Here is an 18,582-nt window from a genome sequence, read left to right on the forward strand (position 1 = left end):
ACTCTGTCTGACTTAATCGAAAATCTGCAATCTGCAGCTGCGTTCACTAAAGAAGCAATTTTCCGGACTTTCTTGATACAGGTTAATCTATTCACAAAGCGCGTATAGAATTTTGATTGGCTCACCAGCTTTTCTCAAAATAGCCATTCTCTAGGAAGGCTCATACACCTTTTGCTTTTCATTACCGAGAAATACGCAGTCATTTTAGCCAAACTTACAAACATTTACGCCGACGTACTGTCATTTATACGAAAGTAAAAGCATTTGAACTAAAAGGAAATACATTAACGATTTTTACATAATCGAGTGCACACAATTGCATTTTTATCACATTCATTTACACTTTTTGACAATCAGGAACGAAAAATCTGTTTTCATTTTCGCGTTAAAGCATAACAACAACACTAAAAAATTGTTATTGTTATGTTATTGTTTTTTGTATCACTCGTACCCAGGATCTTGCTTATATTGACCGTCTGTTTCAAAGCGAGGCTGCCAAAAAACAAAATGGCCGCCGTCACGAGTAAAAACCCACAATAACACAAGTTAACACTTCCTTGACATCTAATGCTTACAATGGCCGAGGCACCTGAACCGAGTGCCTTACGGTATGGCCAAGGTTCTAAGGAGGAGATGCCGTCCCGTGTCTTTGTGACGCGTGCTAACACCTTAGCGGCGGATGAGTTCTGCCGTCGTATGAGCAAGATGGCATCAAAGGAAGACGTGAAAACCATGGAGACACTTCAGATAAAAGCGTAAGAGTGTTTTACTTCTATGGATTATTTAATGATGACCGCAGTAGACAGAGCAGGTAGTAGACCCTTACAGTTGAAAATGCTAAAGTGTAAAAAAGTGATCACGAGTGAGCGCCTAACCCAGGTCAAAATTTGTTTTGTTTTACATAAGCCCGGTTGACCCACATGTTTTCCACACTGCTCTCAACCCGTGTAAGATTTTGGCTGCTTGCAAAAAGATATATACATGATATAAGCTCGGGTTGGCTAGTGAATTGTGTGTTTTACATGAGAAGATCTGTGAACCAGGGCATCCCCATCTGAGAACCAGGTTGCGCCGGGATAAAAATTGACCTGAGTTAGAGGTGGATTCATCTAAACGTTTACAGAAAGTTATGAGAAGAATTGTTGACCCAGGTTAGGGCGCTAGCCTGGGCTGGTGCTCATCCAAGGATCCTGTAAGAAATACTTAAGGAGCTCTGGAATTCCCAAATCGCTGAAAATGACTACAATTTTCAATATTCTTTAAAGTCTTGCCAACAGCTTAATCGCCTTCTGGCTTCTGTCATTGGAAATCCTTGAAGCGGATTAATTGTCCAGCACCAAAATGGTCTCAAATCATGCACTTCTCTGCAAGGGGCTGGCCATTAGAAGGCCACCAAATGTAATTTCAACATTTTGAATGACACTAGCGGGAAAGCCGTTTAGTAGAATATTTCTTAATTTCCATGAATAAAAAATAATTGAAGGCTCTGCTTTTGTCACTGCTCAAATCGTATGACTGCATAATGTTATCACATAAATAATAAATGACTATTGATTATTGGAACACCATCAACGTATCAATATCAATCAATGAAAGTTGTTTGATACTATGGTATTAAACAATCAGTGAATAATTGAAATTCTACCATAGATTGAGATTTGATGTAATTCAGAAAATCATTGTTCATTAGTCTCAGTGAAGTTGGTTTGGGATATTAATCGATTGATGTTTTTTATGTTTATTTTGATTATGATTGATAACCTGTTTCACTAATTGATTACATGATAATATTAAGCATGATAAGGGAGTCTTTATCATTGGCGAGGAGGTATGGGTGTAAGTAATGTACATACATATTTATATAAATAACACTACTTGTATTCACCTTCTTAGAGATAATATGGAATAATAGAAAATTTTTGTCCATGTTTTAATTGGTATACCAATTAAAAAAATGAAAACATCCATTTTACATTTCACATAAATGAAATACTCATAGACATAGTTGCAGTCACACGAAATAATTTGACAATAAGTTGACTATAAGAACCACCAAAACATAAGTTTTTAAAAAAAATCCATTTGGTCATCCTAATTTCATACCTTTTTTACTAGGTTGACAAAGTTTGAGAAAACAAATGAAACATTTCAAAGCTTCAACCATCTGTCCTCCATCCGATATGAGGTCCTCAACCACAGGTTCAAAAACCACACAACAATGTTGTTGGATATGAAGAAGGACTTGGACATTGTCTTCAGAAGAATAAGGTAGATTATGGCCACAGTCTGGAAGGGGTATTTTAGACTAGAAACAGGATTTAAAGGCAACGCCATGGTACTGCGCATGTCTTGAGTGAGTGTTTATTATAGGCCTTTAATTGTCTACAAACAGTTGATCTTTAAGCTGTCAATGCCTTGTTAAATAATATGCAATATTTTATTGAAAATTATTTTTATTGACAGTTTGTGGTCATTTCCTCTGAATTTAAGTTTCCCACATGTACCAAAGGCTCAAAGTAAATAATTAGAATTTAACTGAAATTCATTGTGTCCAGGCAGGAGAGCTTTTACAAAGCTCTTACCATGACACTGCCCCTTAAAACTAGCAAGAACAGAAGTTGGTCTAAAAGGAAGGGGATGAGGAATAAGGAACTTGATTTGTAGTAAACAGTAAAGAAAGAGTGGGGAAGAAAAGTGTCCAAGAAAATCGGAATACTCAGACCCACTCCCACTTCAGGAGTCTGTATGGTACCCATCTCTGAGAGGCTGTTGGCATTATTGAGTTGGGTGATAACTTACTTAGACAATATGTAACCTTTCATTTTCAGAACATTGAAGTCAAAACTTTCCAAGCAATATGGGGAAGCTTTCCTCTGTAAGTTTACGGGTGCATGAAATGGTAGATTAAATGCCAAATGGGTAAATTAAAAGCCAGTGCAATGTGATTGATAAATCTGTTATGTGCACATCCCTAAATGGTTCAGGCGCGTTTGTATTATATCCATATCTACCATTATCCACATCAAATACTTTTATTGCAAGAAACGAAAGTGAGTTCCAATGAAAGAAACCATTCTCTTTCCTTTTACTTCCTTCTCAGCTTCCATCTCTTTACTGTTGCCTGTTGATTTAAGTGCCCAGTAAAACTTTTACAAAGTTTCCTTTCTTAGCTAATTTTTTAAAATAAAAGCATAGAACACAAACTCCCACTCCCATATGTGCACTTTAAAAAATAACAAATTTGATTTTTTGTGTAGCCACATCAGTGAACATAAAAAAATTAGAAGAATTGGTAGCGGAAGACCAAGAGGAGGAAAAACCTGATAGACCAGGTCGTGATAGGACAACAACATCAACCGATGAACCAGGTCGCGATAGGACAACAACATCAACCGATGAACCAGGTCGCGATAGGACAACAACATCAACCGATGAACCAGGTCGCGATAGGACAACAACATCAACCGATGAACCAGGTCGCGATAGGACAACAACATCAACCGATGAACCAGGTCGCGATGGGACAACAACATCAACATCAACCAATGAACCAGGCCGTAATAGAATAACAACATCAGCTGAGGGCCTGCCACACAGACAAATTGATGTACCCATGAGCACAGGGAAAAATTACCATCAAGACATAACTAATCAAACTCAAGAACAAAAGAAAATAGGTGGCGGTCAAGCACAGTGTGCTAGTGAAACCTTTAACCAAAGCCTTGAAATCGAACTAAACAAAGAATCTGGTCAACAGGGAACTGATTTTCCAGGCAGCGAAGGCATGAATAACTCTCCTGAGAGACCCAAACTCAGGCCCTCACTTTCTAGCTCTGATGAAGATTTTGGTTGCGAAGATGAGGGAACTTATAGCTCAGTGAGCTCTGAGTCAGGTAGTACAAGCAGCTTGGATGTTATTGATAACATCAGAGATGATAGCACTGGGAATGGGTCAGTTCTGAATGAAGTTGAATAAGATAGTGATTATCAAGAGCTTGGTTTGAATGGTCTAAAAAAGTTAAGCCAAAAGAAATGAAACAGGCCTTTGATAGTTATCGATATGTTACGGTCAAATCCAATTATTGTTCAGTTAACTAGTTGATCATAATTATGACACAAGTAAAAAAAATTGTCAGTGTTCTAATTTTCCAGCTGACTATGACTTAGGCTCGATTACCAGCCGTTTGAAAAAGATAATGATTATCAAGAGCTTGGCTTAAGTCGTCTAAAAAAGTTAAGTTGAGCCAAAAAAAAAAACATGAAACAGGTCTTTGATAGTTATCGATATGCTACTGTTAACTCCAATTAATGCTCACTTAACTAGTTGATCATTATGACACACAAAAAACACGTCAGTGTTTTAATATAGCCTAACTATGACAAGGTCAGTTGTCTATGAGCTTCATCTTGTACTTGTAGACATCTTTTTATTAATGTTTGATATTTTTACTAAATTTCGAATTTATCAAGAACACATAAATGATGAGCAATTTAAACATCAATTAAAAAGAAATAAAAAACTGTGAGTTTTTGTGATTTTACACCATAGAATGGAATGGAGTGGTTTTCAAAATCCCCTGCAACAAAATTTAATTGTTAAAGTGTAATAGTCAAGTCAAAACAAAGACATTACAGTGTATTAGTACTAAATAGTATTTCACAGGTTTTTGAAAACCACTCTACCGTAATAATTTGTTAATGTGTTAACGTATAGATTGGATAAAAGTAGTGTTTTCAGAGTTAATACTCTATTTTTGAATAGAGGTTCCTTAGCATTCCCTTCGAGTTTTGTGTGATCATACGCATGCAACGCGCAGGTTTAACGTGACCATAGAAACGTTAACCCATTAACTCCTACACCACCCAAAACTAGCCGCAAGATGGTTTCAAAAGCTAAAAAGCATCTCATAAATGCAAAATGTATTACGAGTTTTTGCAAGAAAACGTGGATTCTTGGGCATTTTCTTGTTTGGCTTTGAGAAGTTACTTTTAATGAATACTAAATGCTGTCTTTTCTTATACCAAATTGATAAAAAAAACTGTTGAAACTGCTATTCTGGGTCGTTTGACCTCCAATATATTCGCTTGTGATAGAGGGTTTATTATACTCTGGGTAAAAGAGGCCCCGGAGCTTCGCGGCGACAACGATTTGAGCGAACGAGTCTACCAAGGTAGTTTTTTTTTTTTTTTTTATAGAAAGAAAACAAAACCACGAAATAAAAAACAATTTTGATTGTCATACACAAGTCATGGGGCGGCAACCCAATACTTATTCATATGCCTTCGGCTCGGCTTTTATACTTCATTGAGTTTGCAATACCCTGGTCATAGAGCCTCTAACGTCTCTGAGTCAGGACCACAAACCTTTGTACGGGACACAGGGTAACTTTGCAAAGCCAAGAGAACAACAATAGAGCGGGCCCGCAAAGCACTGTTAAAAAGATAAGCCATGGAGTCGCTTTTGGCAGTGAGAAGATGGGGGTGGTGTTGCTGTTTGTTTTACTCAGTCTAACAATGCAGCAGTTTCCACGATTAAATAAAAAAAAACGTCTTCCTGATTTTCTTATGGTCTATTTATTTCTAATTAAATCATACAGATAGTACAAACATTTAGCTATAGTGTAAAAATATAACGATAAGCTAATGACGACGTTTCATTCGGATGCTTTCGTGCCTTGCAACTTGATTTCTCTCTTGACATCAGAATATATATATTTTATATATATATATAAGTATAAATTTCGATAAATGTGTATATAAGAACAAAGGTGTATAAACGAACACAGGAAGGTTTTCCTATGACAGAGTAACCCATGTCATTGTATAGATTTGAGAATCCATATACTTCAACTCTCAAATAAAATTCTTTTAGCATATTATATCATACAGATTTCATATTTTTATAAACCGAAGAACTTATTCGATTGTAATACTGTTTGGGCTTCCCGTGGATGGATACATGGCGTCATCAGAAACCTTCGTTCCAAGCCTAACGGTTTACCACAGGAGTTCCACACTCAAGTTATTGGACCCTAATCTGAGTGCCTTGTGCGACACTCAGCTCGCAGATTTTGCAGCGGCGGCCTTAGCTGCCTTCAGTTGTCTCCGTGTGCGCACAGGTTCTGTGTCAAAAAGTGGTTCCTTCACTACAGTGGCGGGACACTTCTGGCCAAGAATCTCGACCTCCACCCTTGATCCCAGGGTTGTCAGCTCTAGGGGGAGGTAGGCAAAGCTGATGCTTGTATTCATGGTGTAGCTGTACGTCCCTGTTGTCGTGTTCCCGACAACCTGACATTGAAGCAGAAACAATGTTACATTACAGTCCAATGGTTGAATTGAAGCAGACAGTGTTACATTAAAGTCCAATGCTTGAAATGTGTGGTTCTGTAGCATGCGTAGCAAGCGTTTCTTGAGTCTCTAGCGCAAGTCCCTATTCTCTGCGTGGTAAAACTCCTCACTCGGTCCCTATTTTCCTTGAAACTCCACAGGAACGCTTGCTACGCAGGCTGAAGGCTCTGGAGAAAAAAAAAACATCCAACGTAGAGAATTTCTCAGAACCCACGGAATTTCCTCCCTGGAGGAGTTAGCAAGAACAATTTTGTTTTACCCCCTGAAAATAGGCATTAAAAAGCATGGGGGTGGAGCTTTTCTGGAATCACTCATTCTGAATAAAAATGTCACAAAAGGCAAAATAGGGGAAGAAATAACATGGTCACCTTTCCACCAAACCATATGGACTCATTGCCTTCCGGATCAGTATCTGTTGTCTCTACAGTCAACATGCACAGTCTGCGCTTGACTCCCTCTTCCTTCTGCTTGAGAAGCGCTTCCCGACCAATGAAGTTTACACCCTGGTGGCAAATGTAGGCAAGATCTTAGGAATTGCGGCTCTACCCTTGATTGAGTTTGGATGTGTGGCGAGGTTGCCGTATAGTCTGTGCTGCTCAGGTTGAATAGTTGGACAAAATTGCCATATATGCCATATATGCCATATATGCTAGGGGGGATAGTTGACAAACATAGGGTTTATGCTTAGGGGTGAAGCTTTGTGCTGGCTATGTAGTACCTTGTCAAATTTAATAAAGAAGTCCAGACCAGCTTCGAGGGGAGTTGTATCTAGATTCATCTGAAAAGAAACATGTTTCATATCAATGCAACCTATAAAGGAACAATAATCAGCGATTATTTAAGAATGTTGCTGTGATTTATCTACAATGTATGGTATTTTGTTAGGCAAAACACAATTAACCAATTACTTCTCATTTCATTTTTTATTTATTGAGACATAGAATAAAATCGTTTTAAACTTGAGAAATAATTTAACATTATGAATGCTTCTAGAGAAGTTTTTTTTTCGCTGTTTCAAGTAAGCGTGTACTGGTTTCTGTTAATTGGCCGAGCATTGTTCTTCTTGCCTGCTTTCGCAGCTGTGAGAATTCCTTGTACCCAGAATACTCAAGGTGCAGATGTACAGTGTATATATATATATATATATATATATATATATATATATATATATATATATATATATATATATATATATATATATATATATATATATATATATATATATATATATACACTGTACATCTGCACCTTGAGTGCATCTTAAATCTTTGATTGAATTTTGTAAATGAAGTCTTAAACTTTGTTTTTAGATGGTCATTTGATGGTTATTATGTTAGGTCAGCACGTAACTTGTCTTCCAATTGTGACTGAAAACAATAACATAGATGTGGCTGACTGGGGATCATAAATGTTAACTATATATATATATATATATATATAGTTAACATTTATGATCCCCAGTCAGCCACATCTATGTTATTGTTTTCAGTCACAATTGGAAGACAAGTTACGTGCTGACCTAACATAATAACCATCAAATGACCATCTAAAAACAAAGTTTAAGACTTCATTTACAAAATTCAATCAAAGATTTAAGATGGAAATGGCTGCTTTCTTGCACTTGAAATTAAGATGGAGCTCTCACCTCCAGGCCCCAGGCCCTGAAGCCTTTTTCAACTCGCAGTGTCGTCATGGCGAAGGTACCAAAGTTATCAATACCAAACTCTTGGCCAGCCTCCATGATGGCATTGTACAGCTTCAGGGTGTGTTCCTTGCTACAGTACAGTTCCCAGCCCAGCTCACCTGGAATAAATACAAGGGCTCCCACTTAAAAGAGTATATGCTACAGCTATATGTTAACCCATTGACTCCTGGCTTTTTTTTAGCTGAATTTACAAAAAAACAGACTGAAAACAGATACCTCCCCCCCTATTCTGAGTTTTATACAGCCCGTCAAAGTCAAACACAGCTGCACCTAGTCAGCGGTATCCAAGCTTTCCAACAGTGCTTTGCAGTCCCCACTTTTAATCCCTCGTCGTTGTGCTGAAGCCAGCACAAGTTGATGGTTGCTTGTATTTTTCATCAAAAATACAGCTATGAGCATATTAGGAGAGTGTCTCAGGACATCATGAAGCCTTTTGGGGCATAATTGGGTGCTTCGCTTATGGATATTTGCAAGCAAAGGTGGATTCATGATGATTTTTTCTTGTTTGGCTTTGCCTGGATGAGAAAATAATTTTCTAATGAATCACCACAGCTCTCCTAAATGCTGTCTTTTCTGAAACCAAATTGATTCCAAAATTGTTTACACTGCTATTCTGGGTCTGTATGACCTGGAATTGATTTGTTTGCCTTCGGGGTGAAAAGACTTATAAAAAAACATCTGACTTTGGGGAGAGGAGTGTTGACTGGCCCTCCCCTCGTGAATTTTCCCCTGGATCTCCCAGAATGCTTTGCAATACGTAAAGACATCTTCGTGGGTGTACAATCCTTCCAGTTTAGGTGAGTTTCTCTTTAAAGTGGAACCTCCATATAACAATGGACACCCATTGTAAGGGCGACATCTATTTATACAACGACACTCGATTCCGCTTCACTGCGTACTTTTTTGTTCAAGACAGGCTGTGATGTGATCTGTGCATCTATTAGAGGACAGATGCACGCAAAAATTAGATCTATTTGTTAAAATAATAGATGCTCTCTTGGAAGTTCTCAATCCAAATTCTTTATTCAAACTTAAATAAAAACTCAATTGGGATTTTATATAGCACACCCATTTTTGGGCCTGGACTTATCCCAGATTCTTGGCTTACCTGTGTATGATATCCTGATAGCTCTAACAGGAACACCTGCCATTTCTATGTCTTTGACATTCAGGAACTTGAACTTTCCATGGCTCATGTCCTCAGTAGTCAGTTTCTGCAGCACATCACGGGCCTTAGGACCAGCCACGCCCAGCGTGTCGACCTTGTCAGTCAGGTTTTCAAAGGTGACATCATAGCCTCCCTCAGTTGCATGCTTTTTCAGCCATCTGTTGATGTCATTACATTACCAAGTTAGCTAAGGAAGACTTGAACTGCGGGATATCTGCACTTTTTGCTAATAAAGGCAAACTTGAGCTCTCAATAAAAAGTCCAAGTCAGCCACATAGAGTTATATGAAGAAATCATTATTTACGAAATTCAATAAAAAAAATAGCTTTCTTAAATAAGCCATTGGACATAGATGTCACAAAGTATGGCTACTAATGAAATGGCCCTATAGATATTGCCCTATCACAAGGCATCTACAGTACCAAGAAAGGTTAACTAAGGAACATTTAAAATTTTGCACCCTCAAATTATGGTTAGGTTGTTTTTATTTAGATCCTACATTGCTCCAGTACAGTGCTTTATTACCAAAACCTCAGATAAAATATGTAGAAATGACATAATGCACTTTGGCTGAGCAAAGGTAAATAAATATGCCACAGAATACACAAGAGGAATTGTACCTGAGATCATGGAACTCAGAACCACTTCCAGTGAGCAACAGATAGTGATCTTCGCCCAGAGCAGAGACGGTCATCTCTGCATACACTCTACCACGCGGCGTCAACAAGTGGCTAATGTTGGTGGTTCCGATCTAAAACAGAGTAGAAGCCAAATTCCGGAGATGTTCTTGAAAATGGAGCAAAAACAAATTCTAACTTACCTTGGGTAAACTGTTCGCAAACATAACATCCAGGAATATTTTGGTATCTTTTCCAGTAACTTCAAACTTGCCAAATGGTGATACATCAATTACCCCTACTCGGTTGAGCACCAGGTCAACTTCTCGGCCCACTGGCTCGAACCAGTTTGTACGACGAAAGCTTGGTTTGTAACCGCCTTCATCACCAGGTTTAACAAACCAGTTTGGTTGCTCCCAACCAACATGGAAACCCATTTCTGCTCCCTGTTCAAGTGTCCGCTGAAATACAAAATTCACATAAAATGTGCTTTAACTGCTTTTACAACTTTTTCTTATCTTTATATAAATCTAGAGATACGACACACACAATGTTACAGGACTTGACTTTGATGGCAAAAGTACTGAAAGAGCCCTTGGAAGACACACTTGTAATTTTAATTGTAATTATTTATCCATGATATGAAACACAAATTATTTGAAAATAAAATCTCATTATAATAACTATTTAATCCATTCAAACCTTAACCGGCCTTGTACTTCAACTGGCCAGAGAGCCTTAAACGTATTACCTCATAGATTCCACTTGTTCTCATAGGCCTGCCACGGAACCGCTCCATCTTCGGATGCAGGATTTGGTTGTTAAGGCCGTATGACTCTCGTGCTTTTGTGTGCACATATTCCTTGGTAAACCACTTTCCATAGCGACCAGGGTCTAATTCATTAAGATCATATTGTGGTTCTCCATCAATGATCCAGTCACTGAGGTATTTACCAATTCCTCCTACAAAAAGAATAAGATGAATTAATACTCATCCTACATAGTGCTATAAGATGTCTATATTGTTTTGACACATATTTTGGCATATATCTTATATTTAAAGATGCAATAAATAGTTTGTTCAATTAACTTCTATCACATTGTTATTGTAACCATTTTATTACATGGGTGTGCTGATTTAATTAAACTTATTATAAACCCCCAGAAGAACTCAGGGTTCAATAACATATACAGTATATTGAAAATGTTGTCCTGCTGAAATTGAAATGTTGTCCAATCCAAGAAATATATGTAAGGTATGGGACAACATCTATTAAAAAAATCTATTCTATTACTGTATGCCGGCCTAAAACAGCCTACTAAAAGGCCCCGTAATTTGGATACCCCTCACCTACGTTTGACTAGCAAACAGTCTGCCATGTGTGAATTATAAAAGAGAATAGTAAAAATATCTTGGAGATATAAAGTAGGTAGTCCAATCATTCCATGCCTAATAAGCCATTGAGCTACATCAAATGGGTGGCCTAGTGTGTTAGCGCATTGGCCTCTCGCCACTGTGGCCCAGGTTGGAATCCTGGCTCTGACTGGGGATTTTTCTGAGTTAATGCCTTGATTTGAATTGTGTCTCAAGTGAGTTTTCCTGTGTTCTCAGTGTTCTTGTATAATGATCCCATCTCCCATCCTGGCGGAGGTTTAGCCCCTTTACAGGTGCAGGCATGTAGATCTCTGCACCATGCATCCTGTCTCTTCAAGCTGCAAAACTACACTAACCTGAACCAAAGGGACGTAAGAGAACCACTGAGGATGCAATTAACATGCTGGCAGTGACCTTCAGTAATAGTGCTTACTAACAATACACACAAGAGGCACTTGATTTGAGGCCTTGATTTCGGTTGTGCCTTGCGCACCAGTAAAATTGATGAAAGTTAGTACAAACAAAATTCATAACATACCCGAGTGAATAATACCATATCCGGTTCCTATGGCAACCCACATGTTGGGTAGTTCAATGTCTGGGCCAAGCATGGCTAACACATCAGGTGAATATGTGATGGGTCCACACACCACACTAGAAATATCAGCATTCGCAAGCACTGGGAAACGTGCCATGGCATAGTCAAGATTATCAGAGAGACGATCTAGATCACTCTCGTACAACTCCTTTCCAAATCCTGCTGGGACGCCGTCCCACCTAGGGAGACAAGATGTGAAACAAGAGATGAGTTGGACTTGGTTTAAGCAAGCAGTACGGTAAAAATCAAGAAATTCTCTATATAGAAAATTCAAAATTCAATATCTTATTGTTTCATTCAAGTAAAATAATAACATAATTGGAATGCATTTCAATAAGAGATGACATACCAGTCTTCTTGTAGTCTCATTTTGTCCATATCTTCATATGGCCCTGTCAGCAGCCCTCCCCTCTCCATACGGAGGTAGTAAGACCCCTCCAAATCACGAATGACTGGGATCTCCTTCTCCAGAGCCTGCACCTCAGGAATAGATGACGTTACCATGTACTGGTGGTGGATGGGTGTGACAGGGTACTCTACCCCTGCTAGTTTGCCAATCTCTCTGGCCCAGAACCCTGCAAACATAACCAGTTACTCCTTGCATTGTTGCAAGTTTTGGTACTCTAATAACATTGAGGACTGTTATACAAGAACAAGGACTGGCAGATTTTTACAAATAGGAATCAACATCATCATGCCATCATCATCATCATCTTTATCATCATCATTGCCATCATCATCTTCATCGCCATCGTCATCATCATTGTCATCATCATCGTCATTGTCATCATCATCATCATCATCATTGTCATTATCATTGTCATCATCATCATTGTCACCATCATTGTCATCATCATCGTCATCGTCATCATCATCATCATCATTGTCAACATCATCGTCATCATCATCGCCATCGTCATCATCGTCATCGTTGTCATCATCATATCTTTCTTTCTCCTCATCATACCTATCACCACCATTAAAATCACCAGCACAATCGGCACAACAATTACCACAACCCAATATCATCATTGCCACTATCAGCACCACCATCACACTACCAAGAAGTACTTCTTCGTATTCATCATCACGATCATCTCACCAGCTGCATTGAGTACATGCTTAGCTCTGATCACTCCGTGGTCTGTCTTGACATCCCATCTCCCATCCTGGCGGAGGTTTAGCCCCTTTACAGGTGCAGGCATGTAGATCTCTGCACCATGCATCCTGGCTCCAATTGCCAGGGCTTGAGTCAGTGAGTATGGATCAATATGGCCATCCCCTGGAAAAGAAAATAACTCTAAGTGCTAACAATAACAAAACAGCAGTTAAATTATTGCACAGAAACATGGAACATTAAAAAAGCACTGATACTCCAAGATTGCTGTGACCAGCTTATGTATGCTAATTGACCCCAACAATGCTAGCCTGGTTTGCACATTAACAGCAGACTGGCTACCAGACAGAAGATCCCACTGACAGACTGAACAGCAAATCCTCTAACCTATAAGAGCTACTGATAAATGTAACCACTATATTTTCCACCTGGGTTGAACAGCCCCCCGAGCACACCATCCATATTCATGATTGGCACCATTTTCTGGATCTCGTCTGGCGTCACCAGCCACTGAGGTGCTTTGTGCCAGCCGTGCCTGGACATTTGGTACCGGCCCTCATCAAAGCGCTCAGGGGTGGTGAAGATTCGTAGGCTGCCGGGAGTGTGGAACCCTACCTCCTACAGTACATTGGAGAGCAGAGTTATCAAGATATTTACTAACTACATTAGGTGTGTGACTACAGTACATTGGAGAGCAGAGTTATCAAGACATTTACTAACTACAGCAGGTGTGTGACTACAGTACATTGGAGAGCAGAGTTATCAAGATATTTACTAACTACAGTAGGTGTGTGACTACAGTACATTGGAGAGCAGAGTTATCAAGATATTTACTAACAAGGTGTGTGACTACAGTACATTGGAGAGCGGAGTTATCAAGATATTTACTAACTACAGCAGGTGTGTGACTACAGTACATTGGAGAGCAGAGTTATCAAGATATTTACTAACTACAGTAGGTGTGTGACTACAGTACATTGGAGAGCAGAGTTATCAAGATATTTACTAACTACATTAGGTGTGTGACTACAGTACATTGGAGAGCAGAGTTATCAAGATATTTACTAACTACAGTAGGTGTGTGACTACAGTTCATTGGAGAGCAGAGTTATCAAGATATTTACTAACTACAATAGGTGTGTGACTACAGTACATTGGAGAGCAGAGTTATCAAGGTATTTACTAACAAGGTGTGTGACTACAGTACATTGGAGAGCAGAGTTATCAAGATATTTACTAACAAGGTATGTGACTACAGTACATTGGAGAGCAGAGTTATCAAGATATTTACTAACTACATTAGGTGTGTGACTACAGTACATTGGAGAGCAGAGTTATCAAGGTATTTACTAACTACAGCAGGTGTGTGACTACAGTACATTGGAGAGCAGAGTTATCAAGATATTTACTAACTACAGCAGGTGTGTGACTACAGTTCATTGACCAGTGAAGTAAAAAAAGATACATGCACCGTACACTAGCCAGGTGTGTGACCACCCCCAGTCCCCCCTTCCTACAGTATAATGAAGAGTAGAATGATCATGATATACACTAGCCAGGTGTCAGGCCCCCCTTTCTACAGTATACTGTATCTAGGTGTCAGGCCCCCCTTTTCTACAGTATACTGTATCTAGGTGTCAGGCCCCCTTTCCTACAGTATACTGTATCCAGGTGTTAGGCCCCCCTTCCTACAGTATACTGTATCTAGGTGTCAGGCCCCCCTTCCTACAGTATACTGTATCCAGGTGTTAGGCCCCCCTTTCTACAGTATACTGTATCCAGGTGTCAGGCCCCCCTTTCTACAGTATACTGTATCTATGTGTCAGCCCCCCCTTCCTACAGTATACTGTATCTAGGTGTTAGGCCCCCCTTCCTACAGTATACTGTTTCTAGGTGTCAGGCCCCCCTTTCTACAGTATACTGTATCCAGGTGTCAGGCCCCCCTTTCTACAGTATACTGTATCTAGGTGTCAGGCCCCCCTTCCTACAGTATACTGTATCTAGAGTAAAAAGAGTTCTATCCGCGGCTGGATTTAAACCCCGCCCACAGTTGTAAGCACCATGGTACTGTGCTGTTGCAATAAGTGCATTATTCACAATACCATGATTCTTCTGACATATGCCTTCCAATAATTCTTGATTTATCGCCTCACTGATTAATCTACTGTCACCAATTTTTGATTCACCAAATGTGCGATTAATAGATTGACTATATCATGTCAATTTGGATATTAGCAAAATAGAAATCATTGATATCCTATATATCTAGTTTATCTCTACTAGTTATCACCACTGTTCAGGCAAAATAGCTGATTGTTGGTGCTAGTATGGCACTTTTCAATATCAACTTGTATACTGTCGCAACCAGTGACAAACAAAACATGCCATCATCAACAAAAAAATAACAGACAGCCATACTACTCTTACATCCTAACTTATTCACTATCGACACGACGGAAAAACCTGGAAAATACGCAATTCTAGATAGAGAAGGAAGACACAATTTCCTACAATGGCCATCGGTTCCTTGTATTCCAGAATGATTTTCAAAACACAAATAACGTGAGAACGAAATGCACATACCCAGATTTTGGCTTTTAAAGATATTTTCCTTGATCATCCTTGCGCTGTGTATGGGCTCAGGGACGAATAGCTCAAATTTCAATGACACAAAAGTCAGATCAATTTAAAAAAGTGCCATTTGATATTTTGTTTGCTATTACTCACTATGTACTTTGAAAAATTTTCCTCCTTACTAGATGTGAAATGGGCTTATTTGAAGTGTCATGTCATGTTTTTCCGTCATGTCATTCGCTATCACCATTTCCCTAATCGCCACAATGATAACTACCAATAACATGGACATCCTCTTCATCACTCGTCATCACCCACACCAGGTCATCCTCATTACCCCCATGATCATCCGCATCATTACTGCCATCGTCCTCATCATCATCACCATAATTGCCACCATCATCCTCATCATCATCATCATCACCATCACCATAATTGCCACCATCATCCTCATCATTATCATCATCATCATCACCATCACCATAATTGCCACCATCATCCTCATCATTATCATCATCATCAGCACCACCATCATCATCTGAGTAACTGCATGTCATACCTGCCCTGTCTCAGCCTCCAATTGCTCAAACAATTTGATGCTATAGTAGTGCAGGTGTTTCATGTTGATCCCTGGGTTGTAATAAGTGGTGAGACCAGCCTATGAGAAACGCATAAGACTTACTGTGAGCTCAGATTTGAAGAGAAAGGCTGTTTTGCTGATTTTCCCTAGAGTAGAATTGAGATTATTATTATTTTTTCAATGATTATGAGTTAAGTTTTGAATTCTGTAAGTCAACACACTGCATTTAGTTGACATGATTAAGAGCCATATAAGTGTAGGCCAATGAAAACAGTTCAAGGAATTGAGTTCACAAATTACTAAGTACAGTAATCACAGTCATTTAAGGCTCCCAATTTATTTCATTAGGATTGCTAAACCATCCCAATAAAAAAACCTTTTTTTAATAAACTAATTTCAAATCACTGTGTCTTTGCTATGCCAAGAAGTTGCCAATTAAAAAAAACTTACGGCATGCCATGTTGAGCCTGCAGTCAGCTCTGATTTCTCCAGCAGAACTACATCTTTGAGGCCTCTCTTTGCCAAGTGGTAGGCCGTGCTTACTCCAAGACATCCACCACCAATGATCACCACCTCGGCATCCTCTTTGAGCTTTTTATTGAGTGGCCTTTGGATTAAAGCACATCAATCAGCAGCTGGGTCAAGCACAAAAGCACAGATGGAGACAATGGATCTGATGGTCTATAAACATCCCAATGTCCATACTATTGTCCCTTTGTCGGCCCATGCGCGCAGCGCCTGCCTACTACCAATTGTTTGCACACTATTATTAGTCTTTCTAATTATTCCATACTAGATCTTAGTTTGAATAACAATCATGAATCATAAATCTTGTGAATTTTGAAGGTTTGTGATTGTGACACCTCTGTTGTATCTGTTTTCTACATTTGCTATATATTGTTATGGGTAGTTTTTGAAGGAAACCTTAATGATTTTCAAGGAAGTTAGGATTTAACTGTATTCATTTATAAATTAAAACTTTGTGAAAAAGGTTCCACAAGCGCCCTTCAAGATGATGCCGTGTTGCGAAAGCACAGAAAGACCACGAAAAGCTAAACAAAATTTGTGCAGGCAGGCAGAGAGACAGGAAGAGCTTGAAAGCTGCCCAAGGCACCTAGACTCGAGTAAAGTCTAATAGTGACTTTGGTTGGGTGGCGGTTGGAGGCCACCGATCACTGTAGAATTCGATAAAGGCCGCGGCGAATGCTGCTGCAAGCGTTTTTTTTTTTTTTTTGAGATTTACAAAATCTTTTGAGGCATGCTTTGGTGATCCAAGCATGCCTCAAAAGAGAGCCGCTAAACTTTGGAATAAAGTTCCACATATTTTAATTAAACAATTAAAGCCTTGTTCTATATCAATTTATTCTGGATTTTCTTGTTAGTTGCACGCCTTGTACGAAATTAAGTAAGGTTAACGACACGTTGGCAAGTAAGAGTATCGAATAGCCTTCACCATTACACTTACTATTTCTAGTAAACCTATATTTCAGTAAATGTATTGCAAATAGTATAATATATTTCGGATTTCTATGGTTCATCTCCAGAAAGGGTGAAATTATAGCGTGCAAGGCACTTGAGTCGCGATCTTACTACAAATATAAAGTACTTAAATTGAAGTTCTATAAAATCGTACTTTACATCTAAAATACTAATGTAATAATGCTTACCGAACGTTTGTACTTTTATTACATATCTGGAAGGCTGCTAAGCAGGTTGGAGCTCTCCGAGATAAATCAAAACGCCTCAAATTTGATAAAAATCCTAAAGATTGCGAGCTCCGTAAGAGAGCCGCCATGTTTGGGTTCGAATGGGTACCATAACACTACACAGGCTTCGGTGACCTTCAGCCAATCAGATCGCAAATATCTGTGGGTTTGACCAATCATTGCGCTTGTATGTTTTTGGGTGCATTCGCGCGAAACTTGTAAGTCAAGTTTACTCCAAGTTTGACTGGTTTGTTCACGGGCTATAGGATTCAAACAGCCTCGTTCTGTGAAGACAGGAGCAAAAAAAATGGCAAAGTTCAAATTTTAAGGTTGTATTAGCTTATATTTGTTTGTTTTATTTACTAAATTTCCCTTGTGCAATATAGAAGAAAATAAGCTTTGGTACTTTATGGTAGATAATCCTTTCTTGAGATATTGAAAATTGTAAGACTCTTGATTTCTGAAATTGCCCAATTTGGGTAAAAAATACTAGTTTTTCATGTACTGACATCTGTTGCTAAGGAAAATTAAATATAGCATAAAAGCCTTGAAAAAAGTCACAAGGGTCTGATGTTTGCCAAGTTGACCACCAAAATTATTCTGATTATTTTGATGACGTCATACCTTGACGTCATCACGTGACGTCATTGATACAGAAAAAAAACAAATAATTCGAATAAACATAGTCGAAAATATGTTTTAAATGCGTTTTAAGAATCTTGAGAGATGGGCGTAATCAGCCAAGCGTGCTTTTAAAAAATTGTTGAGAAATTATTTTTTCACAAATTTTCAAA

At 38.8% G+C, this 18,582-nt stretch overlaps 2 protein-coding genes across 2 annotated transcripts; one reads left to right on the top strand and one right to left on the bottom strand.

Moving 5' to 3' along the window:
* Window positions 1–481: 481 nt before the first annotated feature.
* On the top strand, window positions 482–4,245 carry LOC5512010 (kxDL motif-containing protein CG10681). Its single transcript, XM_048727674.1, has 4 exons — window positions 482–755; window positions 2,116–2,268; window positions 2,829–2,875; window positions 3,258–4,245. Exons 1-4 carry the CDS (start codon window positions 568–570, stop codon window positions 3,974–3,976), a joined length of 1,107 nt encoding a protein of 368 aa, XP_048583631.1. The 5' UTR covers window positions 482–567; the 3' UTR covers window positions 3,977–4,245.
* A 1,313-nt stretch (window positions 4,246–5,558) lies between these two features.
* On the bottom strand, window positions 5,559–17,937 carry LOC5512014 (dimethylglycine dehydrogenase, mitochondrial). The gene is made up of 15 exons (XM_001632345.3): window positions 17,750–17,937; window positions 16,533–16,689; window positions 16,062–16,160; window positions 13,357–13,546; window positions 12,914–13,093; window positions 12,161–12,386; window positions 11,752–11,990; window positions 10,590–10,801; window positions 10,042–10,299; window positions 9,842–9,972; window positions 9,162–9,379; window positions 7,994–8,151; window positions 7,067–7,126; window positions 6,717–6,851; window positions 5,559–6,288 (listed from the first exon to the last, which is right to left on the bottom strand). Exons 1-15 carry the CDS (start codon window positions 17,875–17,877, stop codon window positions 6,058–6,060), a joined length of 2,622 nt encoding a protein of 873 aa, XP_001632395.1. The 5' UTR covers window positions 17,878–17,937; the 3' UTR covers window positions 5,559–6,057.
* Between the last annotated feature and the right edge of the window lie 645 nt (window positions 17,938–18,582).

This window comes from Nematostella vectensis, chromosome 5 (assembly GCF_932526225.1).
Source record: "Nematostella vectensis chromosome 5, jaNemVect1.1, whole genome shotgun sequence".
NCBI lineage: Eukaryota > Metazoa > Cnidaria > Anthozoa > Actiniaria > Edwardsiidae > Nematostella > Nematostella vectensis.

Excerpts from the sequence above, each read along its gene's own strand:
- LOC5512010 (XM_048727674.1), top strand. The coding sequence starts at position 568 with ATGCTTACAATGGCCGAGGCACCTGAACCGAGTGCCTTACGGTATGGC. Across the intron at positions 756-2,115 it reads GAGACACTTCAGATAAAAGC|GTTGACAAAGTTTGAGAAAA; the intron begins GTAAGAGTGTTT and ends CTTTTTTACTAG. Across the intron at positions 2,269-2,828 it reads ATTGTCTTCAGAAGAATAAG|AACATTGAAGTCAAAACTTT; the intron begins GTAGATTATGGC and ends TTTCATTTTCAG.
- LOC5512014 (XM_001632345.3), bottom strand. The coding sequence starts at position 17,877 with ATGGCGGCTCTCTTACGGAGCTCGCAATCTTTAGGATTTTTATCAAAT. Across the intron at positions 12,387-12,913 it reads GCATGTACTCAATGCAGCTG|GGTTCTGGGCCAGAGAGATT; the intron begins GTGAGATGATCG and ends TTATGTTTGCAG. Across the intron at positions 10,300-10,589 it reads GAACAAGTGGAATCTATGAG|CGGACACTTGAACAGGGAGC; the intron begins GTAATACGTTTA and ends TTTGTATTTCAG.